This window comes from Mustela erminea, chromosome 13, assembly GCF_009829155.1.
Source record: "Mustela erminea isolate mMusErm1 chromosome 13, mMusErm1.Pri, whole genome shotgun sequence".
NCBI classification, from domain to species: Eukaryota; Metazoa; Chordata; class Mammalia; order Carnivora; family Mustelidae; genus Mustela; species Mustela erminea.
In genome coordinates, this window is record NC_045626.1 from 3948949 (window position 1) to 3976251 (window position 27303).

The following is a 27303-nucleotide window of genomic DNA, read 5'->3' on the forward strand; positions in this document are numbered from 1 at the left end:
TTTTGTAACTTCTTCTAAAACTTTCTAAGGTTTTGTGGTTTTATTTATTTTTTTTTTAAAGATTTTATTTATTCATTTGACACAGAGAGATCACAAGTAGGCAGAGAGGCAGGCAGAGAGAGAGAGAGGAGGAAGCAGGCTCCCCGCGGAGCAGAGAACCCGATGCGGGACTCGATCCCAGGACCCTGAGATCATGACCCGAGCCGAAGGCAGCGGCTTAACCCACTGAGCCACCCAGGCGCCCGGTTTTGTGGTTTTAATGTTCATCAAAGAATTTCAAAATTTTCTAATTAAGCATCACCTGCATTTGTCTTGTTTTTACTTCAAATAATTAATAAATAATAATTAATTAATAAACCTCCTTTGTATGTGAGAAAGTCATTATGTACCATGATAACCCACTGGTCAGTCCTTAATATTTTGCAATTCAAAGCACTATTAAGCTTTCTTCCTGGTCTTCAGACCTGTTTCAATAAAACAGGTAACTTTAGAAAACAATTTTTGTTTGTGAAAAATCCCATATGAGTTCAGGATTGTTATACTCTAGTGTATATATTGAAGTAAATGTTTATTTCTAGAAACAAATGAATTTATTGACTAAAGAAAGATACAGCACCTCTACATTGAAGAGTTTCTCCCTCAAAAGTCTAGCTAAAAAAGAAGTCAAGTGCACACATACAAAAAACCCTTAAGTAAGGGAGAAAAAGAAGTACAACATGTTTAAAAAGACTGCCACTATAAGAAAAGGATAAAAAAGGGTCTGAGATGCAGGATGGTTTCCTTATCTCTTACTGCATTTTATAAATGTCGTAAAATAAAGATGATTATTTTAAAGTAGAAAAAAAACCTTTTTTTTTTTTTCCTTAAATTAAGAGGTATCACACTGGGAGAATCCTTTCAATGACTAGAAAAAAAAATATGGTCACACAATGCAATTTGCTGACAGCAGACATATACAATGCATGTTGTCAACTTTCTCCTTCATTAACCATATGACAAAGCTCTGTTAAAAGTACAAGGGGAGGCCACGGGAGGAGTTGTCTCCACCTGAATTTCTGTTGGCAGTTTCTTCCTCATGTTTGTCAAGACAGAAAGAAGGATTTTTTTTTTTTTTAAGTCTTTAGTTTAAAGAGAAAAAAAAAAAAAAAAAGGATCTTCCATTCTTGGTGAAAGGGAAACCTGGAGAGTCGGGAGTTGTAAGCTTAGGGTTTATGAACTGAAATTAAGAAGTCAAGGATTACAGTTTCGAAGTGGGAAAACGTCTTAAGAGTAAAAGATATGAGGCCAAGACTTTTTCAGCTAAAGCCTGAAAAGAAAAACACATAGAGGCTGACAGCAGAAAAAAGGTGTGACCTAAACCACAGACAATGCCAGAATTTTGATTTCTGTTAGATCTCGCCATGCATGCATGGATGCATACGCACACGCATGCACAGGTATATACGCATCTGTGCATGCGTGTATGTGTTTGTGAATACTTGTGTGTACACAAGCACGCATACACATTTGCATGTGTGTACATTTGTGCATGTGTGGCTTTGTACACATGCAAATATGTGTACATACGGTCTGTGCACACACATGTGTGCACATATACATGTCTGTACGTGCATTTTGCACACATGTGTATGTATACAAATCTCCTTCAAATTCTTGTTCCTCAAGGGTTATGCTAAAGGACTGTGGGCTAAATCATCGTTTTTTTGGTTTGGGTTATTTTGCTTATTTTTTCCTAAGAAAGAATACAGAAAATTCAGTATAAATGTAATTTGACTTCAATTACAAAAGAAAATAATCAGTTTTTCAGTCCACGAAACCAAGATACCTCCTGAAAAAGCAACCTCAGAGGATCATTGTGAGAAAAGTCCAACAGTTAGCTACACACAGGAAAACTTCATGTAAACCACTTCTGAAGACAAAATTTTCACATTTTCTAGAGGTATTCAATATTTAAAAGAAAATTTTGATGCCTTGTGGAAAGGCCTTAAGTACTACACACTGGCTCAGACTTTGTAAAAAAGGATTTATTACTGCCACGCCTACCAGCATTTCATCAAAACTGGTACCACTTTATGGTGTTGGTTATTACTATATATGAAATTTTTTTTAAAAAGATTTTATTTATTTATTTGACAGACAGAGAACACAAGTAGACAGAGGCAGGCAGATAGAGAGGAAGGGAGGCAGGCCCCCTGCTGAGCAGAGAGCCCGATGTGGGACTCGATCCCAGGACCCTGAGATCATGACCTGAGCCGAAGGCAGCGGCTTAACCCACTGAGCCACCCAGGCGCCCTTATATATGAAATTATTAAAGACCAAGATTCTTTGTACAAATTCTTACCTTTTCCCCAAACTTGTAAGATGGCAACAGCCTTTTCTGAGATTCATTTTTACTCCTGATTCACTAGCATCTCTCAAAAATAAGTTCTAAGGATTTATGAAATTTAGATAACTTCCTAAACACCATAAATTACATATGACAGCCACGTGGATATGTATTTACTCAAATTTTCAAGGAATTTTTTTTATTTCGGTTTTAAGCATGTACATTTACTAATCCCTCCTGTCTGGGACCTCATTTCCAAGTACATGGGCTTGTTCTCCTGTTTTAATAACTTAAAAATCAGCTTGGTAGTACAACTACTTTAAGTTAATTTCATTAATTTTACCTCTCCCTTCATTTACAAATGGATTTGCTTATAATCTGGTACTACTTTTTTTTAAAAAAATACTTGTATAAGGTTCTTAATTCAAGATAACACCTTCTGCAAGAATTAACTCAGGTTGTTTTGTTTAAATTCAATCATTTTCTTGTAGAACTTGTATATTGTATACAATGTATATTTCTGAATTTTCTTCAAATACTTTAGAATTCACATAAATTTCTGAATTTTCTTCAATGTATATTTGTATATTTCTGAATTTTCTGAATTTTATATGTATATTTCTGAATTGTATATTTCTGAATTTTATGTATATTTCTGAATTTTCTTCAAATACTTTAGGAGTCACATAAATTTCTAGTTATAATAACACAATGTCCTTTTGTTGTTGAAATGACTTAGAAATGCAGTAAACTTATGAGCTCGAATTTTCTTATTTTCTTTCTAAACCAAAGGAAACAATTATGAAATGAAAGGAATTAAATGAGAACACAAAGCATTCTTTATTTCATAGGACTTGGTCGATCACTAATCCTTATTAGAATGAACACAGAAAGGAAGCTACTCCCTTATCATGTAAAGAAAATTGCGATTTTTATAATGTGTTTCCAAATTAAGAAGCTGCAGAAACTAGTTCTGGCTCTCTCCTCCTTCCTAGTTTTGAGAAAAGACCCTCTTAGTAGCTGGTCTGGCAAAAAACGAGTTGGTTGGTTGCACACACGTGTGCAACAGCACACACCCGACAAGTGGAACTGAGCACCACTGTCATTTCACAGCTCTTCGATTTTTTTCAATTATTAGAGATTCTGAAGTCACAAGGAGGAGAGTTCAGGTTGACTAAAATTAAGCAAAAACTCTCCACTCTTGCGGGGATCTCTTCTGCCCTTCTTGTTGCCTTCCGAGCCTGGCCCCCTGAAGGCAGCAGAGCGTCCTGTTCTCTTTATATGGGTCACAGATGGCCCGAGCCACATGCTTTCCTCCAGAATCATCAATCAGCATCACTTGGCTTTTCTTCTTTCTGGTATTTCACTTTCGGACCTCGCCTTTCAATCATGAGTTGCGTGACTATGTGCCCTCAGCCTCTTCCCCATCGGCTCGCCCCCCGATTTATTTAGGGCAGACCATCAAGGGCTGGTTTAACTCTGTGTATCTTTCACTGGCTAACTTTCAAAACTGCCTCTGGGGCACTTTCTGGGCCCTTTCAGATTCCTTACAAATGAGCACCTTAAAAAGCCATCTCCTTATTTTTTTTTTTCCTCATACATTCCCATTGTGACAATTCTAAACATAGGACTCTGTCATTTTAAACACTTACGTTTTAAAAAATTGAAAAATTTTGAAAAACTGTTAGATACTGTTTTCAGTGTTTCTTATAAAAGATACTAGCACTATCTCACATATGTGTAACATACATATGTCTTTTTGAAGCGTATGCTGACTCTAAGCCGTAAGGTAACATAGCATTCCAAAAGCTGTTCTAAGATACACATAGAGATAAACAACACATCATCCAGATGAGTTGCGTCACTCCTCATAAGCACTCTGTGTGTTAATGAGCACGTGCTCGTGGAGGAAGGAGAGCAAGCAATCAGCTGTGCCTTTAGGAACCTGGGGTCCGGAGGGACACTGCCTCCCCCGGCAGAGGGTGACACTCGGACACGGGCGCACCTGGTCCTCAGGAGAACTCGGCACCTGGAGGGGCACTTCCTCCGTCGGTGGAAACTCAGGGAAGGCTGAGAAGCACGGCTGGAAGATGAGCAGAACGGAGGCAGGCAAGAAGCTATGCGAAAGCAAGGCACAGTCAGGGAGATGGAAGAAATTTAGCACGACCGGCCGTAGCCAACAGCGAGAGGACAAAGACAGTACTAAAAGGGAAGAGGAAGAGGTAAGGAGGTCAGATCACAAAAGCTCTCTAGATCAGGACTTGAGTTGAGAGGTTAATTAAGACTGCAACCGTTTTAAGTTCATCTTCCGGAAATCTGATACCTCTCTCTGTATATTTAATACCTTACAAATCTTTTCCTGAACTGTATTTAATATTTAAGCTAAACGGTATATTGAACAGAAGATAAAATTAGCATTTTTGTCAGGCAATTATTGAGGCGATGTTACATTTACTATTTGAGGTATTATAAATAAACTCAAATGGAAAAACAAAGCTTATCCCTTCAAGGAGCTGCTGTTACCCTATAAGGTGAAGTCCGTACATTCATTCATAAATTTAATACTTATTAAACTGTTCTAGCACAGATCCAGGCAATGGAAAAAGGAAAAAAAAAAAGATCGAAGCAAGATTTTGGGATTCCTTGAGCATAATCTCATTCCCTCCATTGTAGATACAAAGACTGTGAGTAAACCACAGTATCAAATAAAATAATATTTTGTAGTTAAGTGCATATGAAGAGTGTGGACAAAAAAATTCCTTCACTGGGCTGCTGTAGTCTGTAAAACACCTCTAATTATTACTTTTAAACAAATAAAAAAGTGAAGATGGATGGGTATGGTGTACTTTCATTAATTTTGTTATCAGATATCTCTATCAAAAATTAATTTTTAACCTCAAGTAGTTTTGATCTGATAAATTAAGGTTGATCAAAAGACACAGAGTTTGGAATTAATATTTATTTATTTTTGTTTATTGGGCTCTTTGGCTTACTTCAATGGAGGGTCAGTTTCTAATGAAGACGAAGCAGCAAGTGCTCAAAAAGTGGTAATTAAATTACTAGAAAAACAAAAATATTGTAACACGCACATGCCTGATACAGTCATTCATCAACAGGTTACTTTTTTAAGCATCACCCACTACCGCTCAGTTTCACAGACAGATGGGAGAAGCATTTTCTTATCCAAGGACTCATGAAGACTTCTTATGAGATTGCACAAGTAAAGAATAAAAAGAATAATTTATGTAAAGTAAGCAAACATTTGTTTAACTAACACATTCAACAAGTCAAAGTAAATGGAAATAAATCACACTAAAAAAAAAAATTACTAGGGAAATCTTCAGGGGTCTAAAAATGGTCACTGCTTTTCAAAAGACAGCCGAGTGACCGAAACAGGAACAGCACAGTGAAGAGGGAGACTGCCGGAATGGCCAATCCGAACAGTGTCAACACCGCATGAAATGTTGTAGATCATCATGAGGAAGATTTAAAGGCATTAGTAAACGAGAATTTTAAAATCTTGGATGCAGTACTTTTTTTTACATAAGCAAATATGAAATAATGTATTTCAAATATGAAATAGCACATGTAACAATGTTATAATGGAGTTTCAAAGAGGCTATAAATTTATGGGCCAATACAGAGAAAATGAAATTGGTTACTGAATTAGAGTCGTCAAGATACTTTCATTAGACACCTGTCATTTCTAAAACAGTTGCTAGGTGGTATAGGCAATTCAACAATGAATAAAATAATCTAAGATCTCAAAGAGCTGACAATTTAGTACATAATATAAAGAAGAAAAATCTTAACCAACTTTCTCAAAAAATAATAATGCCGTAATGTCTTTATGAAAACACAAAGATTAAAGAAATCTAATTCCTAAAACATTAGGTTATGAAGAATAAACATTATGAATTTTTTCCTAAGATCTATAATAAAGAACTTTAATCCAAAAAGTACATTTTCATGATCAGAAAAACAACGTTTACAATTGTAGGACTGTAACCCTAGCAAAAGGGTGCAAACTTAATCGTGTGACAGTCTGAAGGACTCAGCTTCTCAGAACCTGTTATTTTTAAGGGACATGTCAGATACCTGAATCTAAAGGTGACCTAGAAGACTGCCTGTCCCTCTTTTTCAGTGACTTTCATCACTAAAGTTCCCAAAAATCTATGCACTTGACCCAAATACATCAATGTCGCTTTAGGAAAAAACCTTCCCTTCTTTTTCAGTATCTAGTATAAGAGCCTTGAAATGATTCTAAAATTAACATCATTAGCCCTGACCTTTAAATTCATTTATTCACTGAGGGCTTTCCACGCCTCAGGTACTGTTACAGGCACTAGGGTGGACACAGTAAACAGGAAACACAAATACATAAATTATACTGTTACATAATTATTATTTCAAGCTACCAAAATGACGCCAACCAGTTCACACACTCCTTGGACTTTCACATCAGCTTGCCATGTCTGAGCGGGCTCCAGCCCATTACGACTCCAGAAATGCGGCAAGAATGATCGAGACGGCACAGAGGCACAGGGGTGAGGTATGTCCGGCAAGGAGACCAGTCCCCTGGAGCAGAGTGCAAGGGAGACAGGGTGGCAGGAAGGTCAGGAAGGTCAGAAGTCTGACCACCTGCTCTGGCTCTGAAAGAAATGAGGCAGGGCAGGGTGCCGTGCGAGAGAATGATGATCCCGACTTTCCGCATCGATGTGTTTGCAAGCTGAGAACAGACTCAGGAGGGAAGAAGGAATTAGTTAGGAAGATGCTAGAGTAATCAGACATGAGGGGATGGTATTCTGAGCCATGATCTTGGAAAGGAAGTGACGAGAAGGGATCACTCTCTGAATATATTGTGAATCTCACGGACAAGATGTGGGATGTGAGAGAGGGCGCGGTCCAAGTTGACTCCAAAGTGGATGGCTCACATGCGCGAAGGGCAGAGTCTTCACCTACCAGGATAAAGAAGCTGACAGTGGAGCACTTGGGGGAGGGGGCTCAAAACAGAGAGGAATCACTCTGTTTCTGTAAGTTAAATTGGAGACATCTATTAGACCCAGAAGTGAAAAGACAACATCACAGATGGAGATCCCAGTGTCCAGTTCGGGAGCTCGATCTGGGTGAAGAAACAAACTTGACTTGCTGGCCCACAAACGCTAATGTCAGCCGCCACTGGAAGAGATCTCCAGGGCAATGATACAGACACAGATGAAGCAAGGACCAAGGCCTGCACCCACCCTTTAACATTTAGGATCTGGAGAGAATGAACAGAAGCCACAAAACAGACCAGACCAGGACACGTAAGGGACAAGAAAGTATAGTGTCCTAAAAGCCATGTGAAGAAGTACACAGAAGAAGAGTCTTCCCAAAGTCTTAGATTTTCAACTCCCCGCTCTGCAGCTCTACAATAAGAACACTGGTCGGAAATCTCAGATCCCTGCATGCTGGAGTATGCGCAGGTGGGCGGTCTCCGACTGAACAGTAAACATCCACACAAAATTGGTCAATTTTCGTAAGATTCAACTTTGTCCAAAAACACACTCTTGGCTTGTTTCCTCATTTATACAGTCTATAGTGTTTTCTGTCTCCCATGTTATTCGTGGCCTCCATGAGGACATGCCACTGCCATGACCAACACCATTATCTCCTGCATCTTTCTGACTGCCCGATTTATTACTAATTCCCACGCTTTCCTGATAAAGGCTTCACAAAAATGTCTTTCGATACACATTCATAAACACATACAGAGTTTTTAGATATTTATAGTAGGGATACCTATCTACACCACCTAATCACTGGAAATATATTTTCCTACAGGTAAGTCAGTTCTCTGCACCAAATTGGCAAGGTTCTAGTCCCCAGTCATTCAATCAAACACTAATCTGTGTGTCTTTGTGAAAATATTTCGTAGAACTGATAACATCTAAAACCAGCCGACTTAAAGTAAGGGACATTACTGTAGTGGACCCTTAAACAACATGGGTCTGAGGTGCATGGGTGCCCTGCAACCTGGATCTCTCGATCTCTATAAATACAGTATAGTACTGCAAACATACTTTCTCTTCCTTATGATTGTCTTAAAAACATTTCTCGTCTTTAGCTTATTTTATTGTGGGAACACAGTCTATGATGCATAAAATACATGAAATATGTGTTAATCAACTATTTAAATGTGAGGAGTTAGCATTAAGGCTTCGGGTCAATAGTAGGTTACTAACAGTTAAGTCCTGGGGGAGTCAAGAGTCATACGTGGATTTTCAACCACGCGAGGGGCTGGTGGTCTTAACCCTGTACTGTCTAAAGGTCAACCGTGCAGCTATGCTGTTAGCTCTGCTTCTCAGGGAGAGCCCGGATGAATTAGTGTATTCAATGGTAACAAGTGTTCCAATGGTAACTATTCTAGCAATCTTGAATGGGCGATGGTGGCTGTTTTCCCTGCCAATACAGAGGTGCCTGGATGGAATGATCATGCACATGTATTAACACAGCCCATTCTACAAGAACCCTGAATCACATTTATCAGCATGATCCAGAAGAAGACAAGTATACCAAATCCATGATAAACTGCCCTGGTTATTTTCATTAGTTTTAATATGCTTCCCTAAGCATTAAAAACAGCTGCTTTAAAAAAAAAAAAAAAAGTAAGCTTTACTTATTTTCTCCTCCAAGTCCATTGTTAGAGAAAATAGTACAGTGAAACTAATGACATCAGAAACAGAAACACAGAACTTATGAACCACCTACAAATAATTAGTAACTCCCAGATAACCAAGAGTGGGGAAAAACGGAAAGATTACTGCTGACATGAAGTCATGGAAATTGCAAATAAAAGCATCTAAGAAAAGATACATATTTTAAAATCAAAGTATTGGAAACAAAAAACCTAGTTTAAATCAAACAAATAACCCAACATGTGCCTACTGACTCCCAGAGCAAGAAATGCCCATATCTATAAAGGATTGCAGAAAAAACTATCCTATCTACTCACTGCTTACTATCTACAGTAGTGCTCCCCACCAATTATTTTGAGTTAAAATAACTAGAGCAAAGTAATGTAAAGCAACCTTTAATTAGATAAAACAAAGCACATCAATTTAAAAAAATGCTCCACTTTTGAGTAGCTGGTCATGAATGTGAAAACAATTAAGCTATAAATTACTTCCAGGAAAGAACTGTCAACATTGTTATTTAGGTTAGAATGCAAACATTTAAAAAAAAGAAAAAAAGAAAGACAGACAGACAGACAATGAAACAAAGAAAAACCGCCACAGTGGCATGAAAGCAAATGTCCTGTAAGCAGCAAAGCTCCTTGAAGCTTCCCACACAGAGACAAGCCCAGGGGCAGCTGGGGAACCTCAACAGATTCCAACAGAATGTGAGCTTCACAAGGCACTCAGGTCACAGACTACAACTGCAGAATCACGGCCTGAGATGTAAAGTGGCACTTTTTAATAGGGCCACCCAGGCTCCTATCTTAAACAAAATAACATTCTTGGGATGGCAGATGGAAAGCAGCATGGAAAGGGAGCGTGTGTTTTTAAGGAGCACCTGGAAAGAGAGTGCAGAAGCAGGCCTGCATCTGTTTGAGAGTTTAGGGAGAACGGGGTTAGAAATCCAACAATTACAAAGAGAGCTGTCAATAAGAGTGATCACCTGGAGAAAAAGTACAGGGTATCGATGACCAGCAGCCGTGAAAAAAAAGCACGGACAGCAAAAGGAGACAGGAACTCCCCCAAGAAACAGCGAACTCTACAGCAGTGGTCCAGGGAGCTCCCAGACCTCGCTGTCCCTCCCTACGGAGCTACTCCGTGGGGAAAGGAAGCAAATATCAAGGCCAGAATAAACCAAGACGCCTGTAAGATACCAGACGTGTAGGTGGATACCACGATCATGCTGAGACAGATGCTGTTGAAAGCCTTTTAAAAAGAAAGCCTTGAATAAAATTTCAAAATTCTATAAGGTCAAACAAGGATCTGAAGAATGATGACAAAAATACAAAGAGAGTAAAAATCTCAGAACCACAGTACACAAGACTGAACTGAGCAGAGCCTTCGAGACTGTCAAGTCTCTACAAATGGCACGATGCAGTTTTAAGTGACCATGACATACTAAGGCAAAGTTCCAGGTAAAGCAGAGTCTTTCCTTGCAATGTTACTCTTAAGTTTACTCAGGATCTCATACAGTCAAAGAAGGGGCAAAGGGTCTGGTTAATTATTTAGTGCAAAAAAAGCATGTGTGAGGAGATGGCTTTATGTCTGATTTTGACAACAAATATGTTTGAAAATATAAATCTAACGTAATTCAATAAAACGGTAAGGTATGTTCTGCCTTCTAAAACTCCCTCCACACTAGCACAAACAGGGCTTTTAATAATACATAGCTTAGTAAAGTGCACCTGAGCCTTTAAATCTAGACACGTTCCCAAGTGTAGAATTAACAGCTTCATGACAGAACTAGAAGAGGACACTTGGTTCGCTTCACATAACATTTTTTTATTTTTGTATTTTGCATTTTTTTGTGCTTTCTGTATGCTGAACCACTCTTAAAAAAAAAATGCTTCCTTAAGAAACAATTTTTAAAGTTACACGAAGAAAATTAAAAAGCAAACAATAAATCAGTACACCCTCTTTAACAAAAATATTCAAAAACTTTAATAAAAGATTTTTATTATTTTTAAATATAAATATTTTTTATATTTTTATTTTAAAAAATATTTTATTATTTTTAATGATAAAAATAATGAACTTCTAAAAATAAAAGTTTACATTATTTTTAGCCTTCCGACAAAGAACAATTTTTGATGTATTCAAAGTGACTGATACCGAACGTAAATAGCTTGAATGTGACAACAATGTACGAGATGCAGGATACCGGTATGGTACGTGCAGCAGCAGGCATGAGTGGGTGTTCACAATCCAAACCGTCCTGAACAGTCCATCTCTAAGTCATCTGTAACTCTCTCTACATCTCCATTCTTTCGGATGAAATATACGAGGAGGTTCATAACATGACCATGTTATTGATACTCCCGAAAGCTAGTAAAGCCGAAAAAGGGAATACCATTTACCCTGAACACCATGAGGGTTTGGGGCACCAAGCTGCTCCTCTCACACACAGCGGAGTCTGCACATAACTTCCAGCCCCAAAGAACTTAACTACTGTTCACCAGAAGCCCCGCTGATTTAACACACATTTTGTCCATGTTTTGTATCCTGCATTCCTACAATAAACTAAGGGAGAGGGAAGAACATGTTATGAGGAAAATCATAAGGACAAGAAAAGACATTTACAGCACTGCAGTATAAAAAACCCATATAAATGGGCCTGTGCAGTTCAAACCTATTCTGTTTAAAGGGCGACTGTACTAGAGCGCTTATTTTACATGAGGATAGAACTAATTGAAAAGTAAAATCTCTGCAACCGTCCATGTACTGACAACTGGCCAGGTGTGCACGTGTGAAAATCCACCACAGGGACATAGCCGCAGGTTTTAGCCTCTGATGACATGTTAAGGATACGTGGGCACAGGGACCTTTTATTGACTGCTGTTCAACTACTATGCTCTGGAAAAGAACCTCTCTAGAAGGGATGCTCTCAATCTGCTTTCAGAGAATCTTCCAGAGTAGCACACTCTACGTCCAGCTGCTATCATCAGGGAAGATGTTAGAGACCCATCCCCCTGTGGGTACAGGAGGAGCGGTAGCCGAGGCAGTCCTAAAAAGACAGCCACGGAGAAAGAAGCATGCTGCAGTCACTGGGTTAAGGTAGAGATTACATGGTAGGGACTCCGGCCAATATCCCACGTGCACACCTGGCCAGGTGTCCTCTGGTGTGCTCAGAGCAGGACCCACCCGCTCCGAGAGAGGTGGTCACCAAGCAGGAGGTCCTGCAGGCTAAGCGGTGAGCTGCGAACCCTCACAGCCTTTCAAGGCCAAACAGTAGCACGAGATGTCAGGTCACAGGACACCAGAGCCGGAAAGCCGTTCCCAAACTCGACGCTGCTGAAGAACCCTTGCAGAACTTGCTAGAAGTAGGTATTATCTAGATGTTCCCTTGATGGCAGGCAGGGAAGGGAGGAAGACTGTCACTTTTAGCGGTCACCTCCGGTGACTCTGGCCTGGAGGGCAGGAGCACATTCTGGTCACACCACTGCGAAGGGTCACGAGTTTTATAACGGGGGGGGGGGGCCAGGGGGCGAGGGAAAGGCCACGGCCGTGGCGTGAGGGGACCAGCTGGCCACGTCACCGGCTCCGACCCGAGAGAGGGGAGCGCGCCGCGTCAGACGCATGAGGACGCCCGTCCAAACGCCACAGCCAGGGGACTGTCCCGCAGCGCTGAGGGTCGCGGCCAGTGACCAGACGCTGCGAGGGGTCAGCTGAGCGTGACCCGTCTGTTCACGAGACAGGCACGCCGGGCACAGACAGAAGCCACCGCCGCAGAAGGAGTGCGGCTCCCGTGATGAGGCGTCGGCTGCCGCGAGCGCACGGGGACGGGGACGAGGGACGGGGGACGGGGGACGGGGACGGGGGACGGGGGACGGGGACGGGGGACGGGGACGGGGACGGGGACGGGGGACGGGGGACGAGGGACGGGGACGGGGATGGGGGACGGGGACGAGGACGAGGACGAGGGACGGGGACGGGGGACGGGGGACGGGGACGGGGACGGGGGACGGGGACGGGGACGGGGACGGGGGACGGGGACGGGGACGGGGACGAGGGACGGGGACGGGGACGAGGGACGGGGACGGGGACGGGGGACGGGGGACGGGGGACGGGGGACGGGGACGAGGGACGGGGACGGGGACGGGGACGGGGACGGGGACGAGGGACGAGGGACGGGGACGAGGGACGGGGACGAGGGACGGGGACGGGGACGGGGACGGGGACGGGGACGAGGGACGAGGGACGAGGGACGAGGGACGAGGACGAGGACGGGGACGAGGACGAGGGACGGGGACGGGGACGAGGGACGGGGACGAGGGACGAGGACGGGGACGGGGACGAGGGGACGGGGACGAGGGACGAGGACGGGGACGAGGACGGGGACGGGGACGGGGATGGGGACGGGGACGAGGGACGGGGACGGGGACGGGGACGGGGACGAGGGACGGGGACGGGGACGAGGACGAGGGACGGGGACGGGGACGAGGGACGAGGACGGGGACGAGGACGGGGACGAGGACGGGGACGAGGGACGAGGGACGAGGGACGAGGGACGGGGACGAGGGACGGGGACGAGGGACGAGGGACGAGGACGGGGACGAGGGACGGGGACGGGGACGGGGACGAGGGACGGGGACGGGGACGGGGACGGGGACGAGGGACGGGGACGAGGGACGAGGACGGGGACGAGGACGGGGAGGAGGGACGGGGACGGGGACGAGGACGGGGACGGGGACGAGGACGGGGACGGGGACGAGGGACGAGGACGGGGACGAGGGACGGCGGAGCGCGGCGCAGGACTCGGCGTCCGAGCAAGGTCCGGTCGATGGTGCAGAGCCGGTCCCGCCGCTTGGACCCGCCGACTGCGGCCGCGAGGCAGCAGAGCCCGGCCGGGTTCTAGGTCAAGGGCGGACAGTCCTTGTCCCCGGACACGGGGCCGCGAGCACTCACGAGGGGTGGGCCGAGGCAGCTTCCGAGAAGGCTCTCCCGGGGGACGACCGCCGGGGGACGACCGCCGGGGAACGGGACGCCGGGGCAGGGCCGCGGCAGTCGGGGCGGCCGAGGACGAGCCGCGGCCCGAGGCCCTCTTCAACCCGCGCCTCCGCTGCGCGCTGCGGGGACCGTCGTCCCACGCGAGGACCCGCGCCCGAGGCGGGCAGGCCGGCCCCGGTCCTCTGGAGACAGGACACGGCTCTGGGCGCCGCTGCCGTCCTGCCCCCCGCGCAGAGCCGCGCGCACGGCGGCCGGGGACGGAGCGCGGGCTGTGGCCGCCGGGGCCGGGCCGGCCGGAGCTAGCAGCAGCCGGCAGAGCGGGCCGGCCGGGGCTCACCCGGGGGCTCCAGCGACGCGCCCCGACGCTGCCCGAGAGGACACGGCGGGGACACGGAGACTCCGCCGACGGGGCAGGGTGCGGCCGCGGCGCCCACAGACAGACGCGGGAGCTGAGGGAGGCCTCAGGCCGGCACGCGGAGGGCAGCCGCTCGGCCGCCCACGAGCTGCCGCGGGAGATTCTGAGGATCGAGAGGCCGTCGGTCCCTTAAACTTGTACACACAAGGCCTCCAAGTAAATGCCCACGACTAAACATGTGTCTCCTCCAGTTTTTAACAACTCTTCCCTTCGCCTCATTTCAAACATCTTAAAAGAATTCTTCCATTATACTGGGTCCCATTAAGCTTCCAGAAACATCTATCTTGCCACGCGCTCCCTTTCTGCTCTAAGTGTCCTCACGCCTGCAGTCCACTTTCCCCGCTGCCTGGACAGCGGCACCTGCCACATCATCGCAGCAGCACCAGGGGTCACGTCTACACCCACAGAGGCGGGGGCCAGTTCATCCCACCGTGCCTCCTGCCACGACAGCCGACACTGGAAGCAAAGTGTCCTGAACTCCACCGCCTTCTCAACAGTGAGCTGAAGGAGGAGTGGCAGGTGTGTCAGTCCCAGCACGATTACAGGGCCGGATGCCTGCAAAGGATACAGAGCGGCAAAGGTGAGTTCTGGACAATCAGGGTTCATTCTGGGAGCTCTTTCCAGCTCAGGAAAAAGACTCTGAGCTGGACGGAGTCCCACACAGATGCTCTGAAAATGGACCAGGGCTGACAACTACTCTAAGAAGAAGCCCTTCCAGGCTAAGACAGTCAACAGAAGGGCCAATTCAGCCTTTTCTGTACTTAAAAAAAGAAACAGAAGAAAAGAGAGAAAGGAGAGGCGGCGTGAGGAGATGAGAGAGGGCAAGGAAGGGGAAAGAGTGCAAGAGATTTCTTCGTGCCCAAATCATTCTATTTTTCCAGGCAAAGGTAACGAAGAAATAAAGAAATTGGGTCATACCTGTGACAAGGGCCCACAGAAACAGAAACCAAACACAACTGGAGAAGCGTTTCTAAACCAGCTGAGACAATTTTATCCATACTGGCGGGGACAGTGATCTAAATTAGCAAGCTGCCTTAAAGGGACTCATCAGCACTCCCAGGGTTAATCATGGATTCTACTGCACTGCTACTGAACAAAAGAAAAAAGGTAAATATTCTAAAGTTTAAAAAAATTAGATTTAAAAAAAGAAAAACCTCAGGGTACAATTCTTAGGAAAGATTATTTTTAGGAATCATGAGAAATTAAAGATTCTCAACCACATAAACTCAGGATGAATACGTGCAGCTAACCTACCATTTGTGGCGTCCACTTGAATGTCTGAAAGCTATCTTGGTATTAAGTGTTCATAAAGGAATCCACCACCCGCCCCACACTCCTCAGATGCTCTCTCACCCAAGACTTGCCACTTCAGCAGAAGGAACCACCGTCCACGAACCGCTCACAGCACAAACCTACACATCATGCCTTCATCCGCTTTCCTCATGCCCTCACTACGTAGTCTAGCAAACCACCCTTTGGTTTATCACCAGGCCCCACAATCCACCCCATTACCCTGTCCTCACCGCCACCATCCTGCACAAGTCACCTGCATCTCCAGCCACAATGGTGATAACCCGCTCCTTGCCTAACCCCTGGATCGGCCTGAGTGACTTTTCAAGGACACAGGAGATCTTGAACCTCTCCAGGGCCTTTCTGTTAACCTCAAGATACAGCACACAGCCCTTCCCGGCACCCACAGGCTCTACAGGAAGCGGACCAGAGACTTCTCGGGAGGACCTCTCCCACCAACCTCACCCCTACCGATGACATGCGAGCCGAACCAGTCTCGCTCTGCTCTGGGGACTCTACCCAGCTCATCCTGGTCAGGGCATGTGTGTGCGTTCCTCCTGCTACACGGCCCACAGTCGCCGGCCCCAGTGCTGGGGCTGTCCTCGTCACCCTAGTCAGAGCAGTACCACCCTCCATACCCAGCTCATTCCTTACCCTGTGGGTTGAAGGAACATGGTCTCATTTATTGTTCTTACTGGTTTCTAGGCTATTTCTACAGCACTGGAATGTAGGTTCTCTCAAGAACAGGAACCTGGTCTTTCTTATTTGTAACTGTGTGCTCGGCCCTTACACGGGTGCCTGGAACATCCCCCTGCCCCCTGACACGGGCCCTTACAGGCGGATGCAGCCCTGGGAGGCACAGGTGTGCCCCATCTCCTGGTGACAGCGTGCACCGTGTTTGGGTCCCCTGTGACATAATCGATTCAGAAGTGTTCTGCCTGACTCCTGGAGACATCTTAATACAACTCCTAGAATAAAATTTACTTCTAGCTTCCTCATGCTTCGAGGGACTTTAAAATGCCCAAATCACCCTGAGGGGAACAGCAACTATGCGGAAAGCTTGTGCCCACCACGATCCCAGAGAGCCACGAGGGGAGCCATTACCTTAGCACAGGATGGCAAATTTCCCCAGTAACACTTCAGAACAGGAGGCTCCCTGAGGTGGGCTTTGGAACAGTGTGTTGTATTACATAAAAATTAAATATAGTTTACACAAGCTGTGAAATGTTAGCCTGAGGCTCTTTTATTCCCCAGGCTGTAAGTTTAAAAGAATAACTCTCTTCCTCCTGCTTATTACCTTTTCTTACTTTCTCTCCACTCAACCCCAATCATTCCTTTTCTAGTGCTAGTTAACAAAAATGGCAAATTTTCAGATATTACACATGATAATTTTGGGAAAAATCCATAGTCCTTACATATAATATGTGTATATACATTTACATATGTACATATAAATACACATAACAGTAAGTGTGCATATATTTATACAACTATAAATAGAGAAAACAAATCATAAGTTAAAGAAAAGGACAGTCTACTCTGGTCTGGTCGCATGTTATCACTGATGCAGGTTCAGAAAGAAATGCCATAAGTGAAAAGTACATCAAAATGCAAAATCTGAAATTCTTCATCGTCTCCCCAGAGACGTTTTCTTCCTGCTACAACTTCGATGATTTCATCATCTTTGAAATCTACATGAATAACTATCCTATTTTACACCCAAAGGCAGTATCTTCCTGATTGAGATACTCTCCAAGGCTTTTTTCCCCCTCACCTATAGCAAGAAACACAAATCAACATGAGCTTGATCGTTTTAAAATTAAATCTACCTGCCCTACCTACCTCGGAAAAGGAAGGAACTCGAACACCATAATCACAAAGATGAGGGTTCAAATATGTCCTCTTCACCACGCAGCAGGGGCCCCTGGAAAGGTCCTTCTTCTCTCTGAGCCCCACTCCCTCCGTGTACGCAACAGGGAAACCACACCCATGTCTCAGGGTTGTCCAAAGAAACCCAAGCAAAGCACCTTCCAGAAACTGGGAGTTCAAGTATCACGCCCCCACAGGAAGACCTGCCAGCGGCTCACCTGAGGCTCCTCAAGCCAAGAGAAGTAAGAGGTCCCCTAGCTCCTCCCATACATACTGACCCGTGCACCTTGTGCATCGTGGTTCTGAGAAGCTCCGGGCTTGTGAGAGGCTGTTGAAAGAGAAACTGCGAGGAGCAAGCAGAAGCCAAGGGCGAAGTCAATACCGGGGCGATCCAGGGGGTAGACCAGAAGCCGTCACGCACCCCGGGAGGGGCCCACAGTGACTCGACCAAATCTAGTCTCGGCAGACCACGGGGCACTGTGACCGGATGAGGCCAGCAGCTGGTCACTGGTGAAGAAACAGACGGGAGGACACTGTCCTCTCGAACAAGGATGTCAGAGAGAAAAGAGCAGTGCTGGATGAGCCACGGGGTTGAAAGGGAGGAGACTGGAACAAGGTTTCTATGCTGAGGGGAAAGAGCCCGCAGAGCAGTAATGACGGCAAACAGGCCACACAGACGGGGTAAGTCCTGCAGCCCTGGGGACCAGGAGGCCAGCAGGGGACAAGTTCCTGATCACCTCTCACCTGGCTTACTTGGAACCATGCCTCCAATCAACCTGCTTTCTAGTAAAATCGCTACCCATAAGGCTTCCAGAGGAGATAGTCACTGAAAAAGAAAACCTGATCAAATTAGCCCATTTCGTATCCTTTACTGCACCCTGTGGCAGAGACTGCTTGGAGCTTCTTCGCACATCCATTCTGCCTTCCCCTTCTGCTGACAGCAGCTCACGAAGCTCCCTTCCAGCAGTCTTTAGAGCCAGCGCACAGGCAAGTGAGGGAAACTGGACCAAAGAGGCTAACCACATCCCTGACCTCTGCAAGGCTCTTTCCAGAGAAGGGGCTCTGCAGAGGGGCCCTACCCTGACCGCCTCTGTTCCTGACACCCCCGGCCTGCAACTTTGATGTCATGGCTGGCGGCTGGCGAGGTCACTGGACCACAGGTGTCGCTGGGGTGAGCAGAGAGAGGGGAGCCAGGCTGGGCACCGGTGGGGCAGCTCTGTCGGCCCACACCACCCACCTGTGACTGCTTTTCAGGTAAGAAAACGATCCCTTTCATGTTACGTCACAGCGTGGCTTTCCCTGTACCTTTTCTGTTTGTCCTCGCCTTTCCTCCTCTCTGTTTTGCTGAGGAAGCGTGGTCTCCAGTCCTGGGAGCGAACTCTCACATCAACTTCCCACAACCTCAGACAGCACTCCGAATGCAACTCCAGTTCCCTGCTTTCAGAACCGCGTCTGCAGGCACCAGCTCCAGCACACCCCCAGCTGGGGTGGTCGCCTCTGGCTCAGCTGCTCTCAGCACTGCTCCCCGCCGGGCATCCGGCCACTGACTCCAGCGACCCTCAGCGCTTCCGCACATCCTCCAAGAAGGCTCTTCCGGCTGCTAACGGATGCCGGGGTCCTCCCTGTGCATAATTCCATTACAAAACGCTTCACTCAGTCCAACAATCAGTCTGACTTCCTGTCTCCTCCAGAAGTAACCCGAGGACGCTCACAGTGAATATGGTCAAAGTTCCACAGCAAAGTCAGTGCTCGGGGACTGACTGGACGCACCCACCTGTCCTGCAGAGGGGAGGCGCTGAGGGCTGGGTGGGAGATTCATGACTAGAGCTCGGTCTGAAGACCTTGGGACTGTGGCCAAGGCCCAAATAAGAGCACAGAGGGAAGGAAGGCAGCTACCGCCCGGCTGCAGTGAGAAACCAGCTCCTGAGCAAAGTGCCAGAGTGCACGAGGGCTAGGGTCCGAGAAGTCCGCCCGCGAGTCCCCACATCACCCAGGTCCCCCAGGTTCCTTCCTACGGGCACAGCCCCCCAAGAAAGAAAGTCTTACCCAAAGCAAGCAGATGCTGTCAAATGGCTAACCTCATTACGCATATAGAAGAAAAAATCCATTACCTAAAGTTGGCAGAATTTAAAAGACCTTAAAGAACACTGAAAAAGTGTTAGTGATAATACCCAAGGTAACAGCAAAAAGCTTCTAAAACACTTGAACGGAACTACTGATTTGATTTTCATTTAACAAGTTCTAACAAAGTCAAAAGGAGAAAATGGTTTTAATTCTTCTTTCCCTTTCAAGGTATATTCAGGTGCTCCAAAAGGGAAATTTCCTGAAATCATCAAACTATCATTCAAAGTAAAAAACATCAATTATAACCCTTCAAATCAATATGCTCCTTCCCAACCATTAAAAATATGAAAATAAAATGCCAAATGCACTTTTAAGCTCTACATACAAGAAACTAATGAAGAGTGAGGGAAAAACAAAGAGGTGTACTCGTCCAAAGAAGGTACTACAATGAAAACGGGCTCCCTCTCACCTCACAACCTCAGATCAACATGGCAGAATGATCAAGTGTCAGCAAGGATGTGAGAAACTGGGGTCCTCACGCACAGCAGCTGGGAACGCACAACGGGGCAGCTGTTGTAGAAAACAGGGTGACGTTTCCTCAGAAAAGTAACTGAAATTACCATATGATCCAGCAATTCCACTCCTGGGTATATCCCAGAAGAAATGGCGGCAGGGTCTCAAGCAGATATTTGCACACCATGTTCGCAGAAACACAGTCCTCAGAGCCAAGAGTAGAAGCAAACGAGGTGTCCACTGACAGATAAGCAGCAAGTCTGGTGAGCCAAACGGTGAACCCCGACTCAGACTTACACGGGAAGGACGTTCTGACCCCGCTACCTCATGGATGACTCTGAGGTCAACCAGGCTGGTCACAAAAGGACAGAGTGTGCATACGATGCCGCTTCCATGAGGCCCCCAGGATTCAAACATAACAGAGACAGAAAGTAAAATGGCGGCTGTCAAGGGCAGAGGATTAAAACCTCTTGCTACCAGAGCATGACTGGACTCACAGAAAAACAAAAGGCTCCCCAGACAAAGGGCAGACAGGAGTTCTTCACTTGATTTCCACAAGTTTCCTATAAATTTGACATTGTTTCAAAACAGTCTAACAAAACTTCACTCAAAACATGGGGAGTCTGGGAGACGGCCTTGTCTGTCCTGCTCCTCAGCAGGGAGAGGGGGAGCGCCTTCTGGAGGCAGGAACAAGGAGTGCTGCGCCCCCCACCCCAACCCACCAGGTGACACTTTGATATGTGACCATGAGGGCGGGGACTTGATCCTTAAAACTGGCCACATGGATGTCACTGTGCCTTTGACCAGGCTTAGAGTTAGGGCTGAGCCCCAGTGGAGGGAGTACACGGGAGACAGGGGAGACAGGACAGACAAACTCTGCAGGGGTGTCGCTGCACAGCGTATAGATAAATGGGGAGGGATCCCTGGACAGCAGCATGGGGTCAAGGGAGTCTGCTGCTGGTTTTAGGATGGACGAGATTAGAGTGGGATGACATTTGTGGGAATAATCGCATCAGGCTGAGAGAAAACCCTCGGTGTCACGAAAGACAGAGGAGGACACCTCCAGAAGCCAGGGGCTGAGGGAGGGTAAATGCGTGCACCACAGGTCACCTGAGCGGAGGGCATCCTAGCCCACCCACGGTGACAGAACGGGAGCCCAGGAGTGTGGCTGTACGTGCAGAGGTACCGGTAAGGCCAGTGAGGGGGAGAGAGGTGATGAATACCTTCCGCTTTCTCAGTGAGCGAGGACGGGTGTGATTGGTGGCTCGGGGCGACGGCAGGGAAGACAGTGAGCCAGAGCAGTGTGGTAGGATGGCCCGACCTTGTAAGGTCCTCTTGTGCTCAGGGGTCCCAAATTTAAAGAAAACCAACCATGTATGGCTGGATAAACAGGTTTTTCATATGAAACTGTTTATGCCTTCATCTTCTAAACTTCTTCTGAGTGTTTTCAAAAAGAAGTGTCCTTCCAGAACTAGTTCTGTGTACTTAATTGAACCATTAAACCATAACTTCTTTATTGTTTTTAAATTTTTTATTTTTTAATTTCATTTTATTTTTTCAGTGCTTCAAGACTCATTGCTTATGCACCCGACGCTCCACGCGATCCGTGCCCTCCTCAACACCCACCGGCAGACTCAGCCTCCCATTATCCCCTCCTCTCCCAAACTCTCAGTTTAAACCACAACTTCTCTTGAGCTCAGTGCCACACGTGCCCCTGCAGCTGCTTATGGTGGTGTCGCCATGAGCAGACGGCGGGGCCACGGACGCCTGACTACATCGGAAACTGAGGACACGTCATGCCCACTCCCCCTTCTCCCCTCATGCCTCGTCTTCGCTCTGCAACCAATGTTGCCAATTTTACGACTTAAACGTCACTGGATTTTCTCCATTACCCTTTAACAAACAACTAGTTCGGAGAGCTACCTTCAAGATTCAGGTCCTTTAATTCTGTTCCCTTCTGTTTCCACAACACACTGTGCGCCCCTCCGACACCCAGCCAACCACCACACGTGACAAGCAGCCCTCCTGGTACCCGCCTGTCCCCGCGTCTCGGATCATATTCAGCCGCGCGTTCCTGACACCCGGCAGGTATCGGCGGACCTGCCGAATCACTGTCAGCTGAACGGCCGCATTATCAAGACCAGGGTTCGCATCGCACTTTTCCCATGGAGCGACAGCTACGTGAAAACAAGAAGAGCCGCGCAGGCCAGCACAGTGGGTTGCAAGCTCCTGTCAAGCACCAAGAACTTTATCCTTTTTGTAACCCATGAAACTCAGCATAAAATAAGCAACTCAAAAGCTTTCTTGTTTTCAGATATTTATGGAGAAGTGATGGCTTTAGCGTCACACACTGAGACAATTCCCAAAGTTAAAATTCATCAGTACAAAAAGATATTTTTTTTTTTACTTAAGAAAGCTTTACTTTACTTACTTCTTAATTGTAGTGGATAACTGAAAAACACTGATTTTAAAAAACAGTCTGACTACGAGAAGGCTCTGTTAATATTTGAGCGGGACCCCCCAACATTCTCACTGCATCCTGTCTTTGAAAGCGTCGGAGGTCAGCCACTCACCAGCACTGGGGCAACAAGCCCACAGACGCACCGGTTACACCGTCCAAACTGCTGTCCCACCGCTCCCAGTCAGCAGGAGGTAAAAACACTGATAAAAACGCAAACGAAGCCAGCAGCAGAAGAATGCCAATTTGCCTAAGGACTAGTTACACAACCCTGTCTTTTCAAAGATCACTGAACCTAGACGGACACGGCGCGCCCAGAAATGAACACCCCGCACAGCTGGAGCACTATGGGAAAGGCCCACCAGCCAACGCCTCTTGGCCACGCTAAGATTCCACATCCCTGCACTGGCAAGACCCTAGCACTCCCACAGGACAGATCTCAAAAATAAGAAGACTTTTAGAAGGGGCAGTAACACTTCCCTGTAAGTAGCAACTGTGCTCGTGAAAATTAGGTAGAAGAGGCCCACGACTGCTTTGGAATAACTGAGATTCACCGCGGATAAACCAAGAATGCCCGACACGTGCAATGAGCACATTTTACCCCAAACCCGGGATCTACAGCTTCTTCTTAGAGGCCCATTCCAGCGGAGACTCACTAGCTCGCCCAACGAGGAAGTTTTCCGGAGGCTCGACATTCTCTCCAACTGCCCACGATGCTGGGACACTGCGGTGGGGGCCTCAGACTGTGCGGGCACGTGGCACCACCTCTCACGGAGGTGAAAGGACCTATCACAACCAGCCACGTTTCCAGCTGTGACACGTCTCCATACAGAAGGGAAGGAGCAAGAAAGATTATTTCCTTTATCATTTATCAAGAGCCATGCCAAAATGCTTTAGTCTTTGTTCACATGTAGTGCTTTTTTTTTTTCCCTTTCAGTCGCTTTCAAACCAGGTAAATACAATGAAAAATGCTTTACAGTTATATTAATGGAAAGTACTGAATAACGACTGTCAACATTGGAAATTAGCCATACATGAATGAATGTTATCTATTCCTCAACCCTACAGAGGGCCAGAAATACATGTGATATTCCTCTGTGCTGTATTTTGCATTTGGATTTCTGACTTAACCAAAATGTGTTTTAAAAAATGTGTAAGAAGACAGCTGCTGGATTAAAATACATCTGTGTGTAAAAAGAGTTTTGCTTATTTTAGTCAAAGCAAGGAAAGTATCACAGTAAAAAAATTCCTTTGATAACCTAAAAACAAATCCTCAAGTAGCCATTCTATATGCATATGTAAAATTTCAAACACAAATAATCAACACATTGAGGACATCATCTTACCCATAAAGTACAAAGAAATGTAAGAAATATAAGTACACGGGGCACCTGGGTGGCTCAGTCGGTTAAAGCCTCTGCCTTCGGCTCAGGTCATGATCCCGGGGTCCTGGGATCAAGCCCTGCATCAGGCTTTCTGCTAGGCAGGGAGCTGCTTCCCCTCCTCTCTCTCTGTCTGCCTCTCTGCCTACTTGTGATCTCTGTCAAATAAATAAATAAAAATCTTTACAAAATAAAAAAAAATGTAAGTACAAAGAAATATATCACAATATATAATATATATAAGAAATAAATACTACAATGCATGAGGAATGTAGAAATTAAAATAACAAGGAAACGCACCACACAAACTGAACTTCGTGTCAACAAATCAAGGGTAGGATAACCTGACCAACAGGAAACAAGGCACAGGTCCAAGCCCGGCGCACGCGGTGAAGGAGGAATGCGTTCTGGTGCGACTAGTACTGTGCCAGCACTTGTATTCATACTGGGATCAGCTCAGAAGAGCAGCGTGGGCACAGTCTGACACACCAGACTTTGGGAGGCCAGGATGCAAAGCCCACTGTATGTTTAGGCCAAGGGTCATCTCATATTTCCAAGCCGAGTTAAGGTAACAAATTGACACACCAATTAATTAATAACTTACAGATTTCCCTTCTACATTAAAAAAATGAAATTTAGGGGATACCTGACTGGCTCCAGTCAGTTAAGCGTCTGCCTTTAGCTCGGGTCATGATCCCAGGATGCTGGGATCAAGCCCCACATTGGGCTCCCTCTCCTTCAGTCTGCCACTCCCCCTGCTTGTGCTCTCTGTCAAATAAATAAACAAAATCCTAAAAAAAAAAAAAAAAAAAATTTGAGCCAATACATAAACTGCCCAATTAAAATGCACAATATGACGATACTGGCCACCAGACTATGGATAATCCATAATCCTATGTCTATAAAATTCAGAATAGCTTTAGAATCTATCAGTGGCTTTTAAAATGGTCCATAAAAATATGCTGTAAAAAAGACTTCATAGTCACCCTATTGGGCATTCATGCCCAATACTGCAGCTTCTTGGGAATATTTATTACCTTTCAAATAATTTTCATGTGCCCAAAACCACCATCACAGGATTTTGAACATGTACAGGTCTTAATAAATATTTACTTATATGTTTTTCTAGCTATTTATTTAAACAGATTAACTATTAAAACAAATATAAATGTTATAATACTAATTTATAACTAACACCATCAGTGATGTACAAAAACGTACAATGTACTTTGCATTTTATATTTCATAAACCAAAACAGTATAGTAAAAAATTACTCCTTTATGCTCCTAAACTTATACAAGTATTTTTCCATATTAACTAAGCATCAGTGACATGATTTGGGGGGAAAATGCCAACCAATAAAACCAAGTAAGAGGAAGTGTGGGAACTATTTAAGAAATTAATTAAGCACATAAATTTCATCAAAGTGAGGGTCACAACAGGAATAAAGAAACTTAGTATGTTTTAACATCAAGACATCATTCAGATACACTACAAAAAAAACAAAACAAAACAAAACACTAAGACTGCAGAAAAGGTGCAAAGTTTAGTCTCTGCAATTCTTTGTCAAAAAGAATTAGAAATCCAAATCGCTGACAGGCAAGCGACACATGGGCTGTTCCCCTATTTATGCTTGTCCTGAAAGCACGCGGCAGGACCCAGCTCCACGAATGGAGGTACTTACTACCAACTGCACCAATGATGTAGCAGCTAACACAGTAGTAACTCCACAGTCTGACTGCAGGATATTTGCTAGAATGAGCATATTAAACCTTCAGATCAATGAAAAATAAACCAAAAAATAATTAACATAAAACAGCAATGAGATTTTACTCAGAGATAGATTTTAGCACCAAACACAGAAGAGAATCAATGAGGTTCTTACTAAATTTAAAAAGGGAAAGGAAAAGGAATCATAACAAGATAAAAGTCGACAGAAAGCAATTCCCTACTTATTATGTAATACCTGAACTGTATCCACAATTTTATAATAGGCTTATTTATTGACATGAATATTGATCGAAAGTCAAAACCATTAATATATATGTACACTAAAATGCAGAACACTTTCAGCAATTAGATTATGACCTTATTAGAATAATAGGCTGCATATTGAGCTTTACAGACACAAATTTAAATGACAAATGCCGTGCCTGATTGTATCATTACTGAGTGAAACATACAAATAAAATGTTTTTCATCTTCTATACCACTAAATTCTTGGTTTAAATAAATCAAAGCCACCACACAAAAAGCCAACAGTATTTTGGCATAATAAGAAAAAAAAACAGAGTACTAGCAATATTGAGATTAAGAATCATAAACATTTAGAAAGGTTTTTAAACTCATTTGTTTGTGGAAATAGAACTTAGAGAAAAAAAAATATTCTGTTTCCATTTTATGGAAAAGACAAAAGAATCACCACCTTTTTTTATATTTAAGTATACTATCATATACTTGTCATCTTAGGAAGAAATAACTTTTATATTGAGTGGAGAAAACATTAAAGAAATATTATTAATTTTATTATAAGCGCATCATCTGGAGAAAGCATTTAGAGGTTTGTGTAAACTGTATTTACATTTGGTATAAAGAATAATATCTCATCTTTTTTTTTTTTTTGCAGAAAGACTGACTTATCAGACAAGTGTGATTAGGTAGAGGCTTAAATTAGTAAGAAAAGAGAGAAATAAACCTTAACCATCAGGATATAAGGAGTCTTCAATTAAAAAGTGCAGAGTTAGAATGCCAAGGGAAGAGTAAATCCCATTCAGAGGGCGACCCACTCAGCTCTTCCACAACATGAACCTGACGGGAGGACAAAGTCGGAAGGTGGGCGGTTCCATCATCTACCTCAAACTCAACATCAACCCAAGGAACCATAAATATGACAGAATATGATCATTACTGAGAAGCAGGAATTTTCTTTAACTGGCTGAATCAAGCAACAAAGAGGCAAAGCAGCAACAAACCCAAAATATCCTTTCGTGGAAGAGTTTCCAGTACATTCTACAACTTGCAATAAAAAATTTGCATAACCACGAACATAAAAACGTTCATGTCCCAAGCCCTAAGGAACCCTGTGGGAGAAGTAAATGTAACTGGTATTTGGATACATATTGTGCAGAGTTTGGAACAACATAAAGAATTCTAAAATGTCATTTGGAGGCGCAGAGCACCATTGCTTCTTTTGGTTTGTATGGTAAAGAAGACAATCAAAGAGTTACGCTTCAGCAGGAATAATCTATGAACACAGTGAAGCAGAAAGGACCTAAAATATTAAAGTCGTTTCGTGAATCCAAAGAAAGAGGTTGAAACAAGC

General features: G+C 45.0%; 1 protein-coding gene across 9 annotated transcripts in view; it reads right to left on the minus strand.

Moving 5' to 3' along the window:
• The window catches only part of ZNF407 (zinc finger protein 407), a 433426-nt gene that overhangs the window by 210703 nt on the left and 195420 nt on the right, over positions 1–27303 (minus strand). Inside the window, exon 5 of one of the 9 annotated variants that reach the window (XM_032309889.1) lies at positions 11114–12449. The exons of the other annotated variants lie outside the window; for them this stretch is intronic. Within the exon in view, the coding sequence (XP_032165780.1) occupies positions 12374–12449 (76 nt within the window). The 3' untranslated portion in view covers positions 11114–12373. Of the gene's footprint in view, positions 1–11113; positions 12450–27303 lie in introns of those variants that run through there. 9 annotated transcript variants of the gene reach the window in all.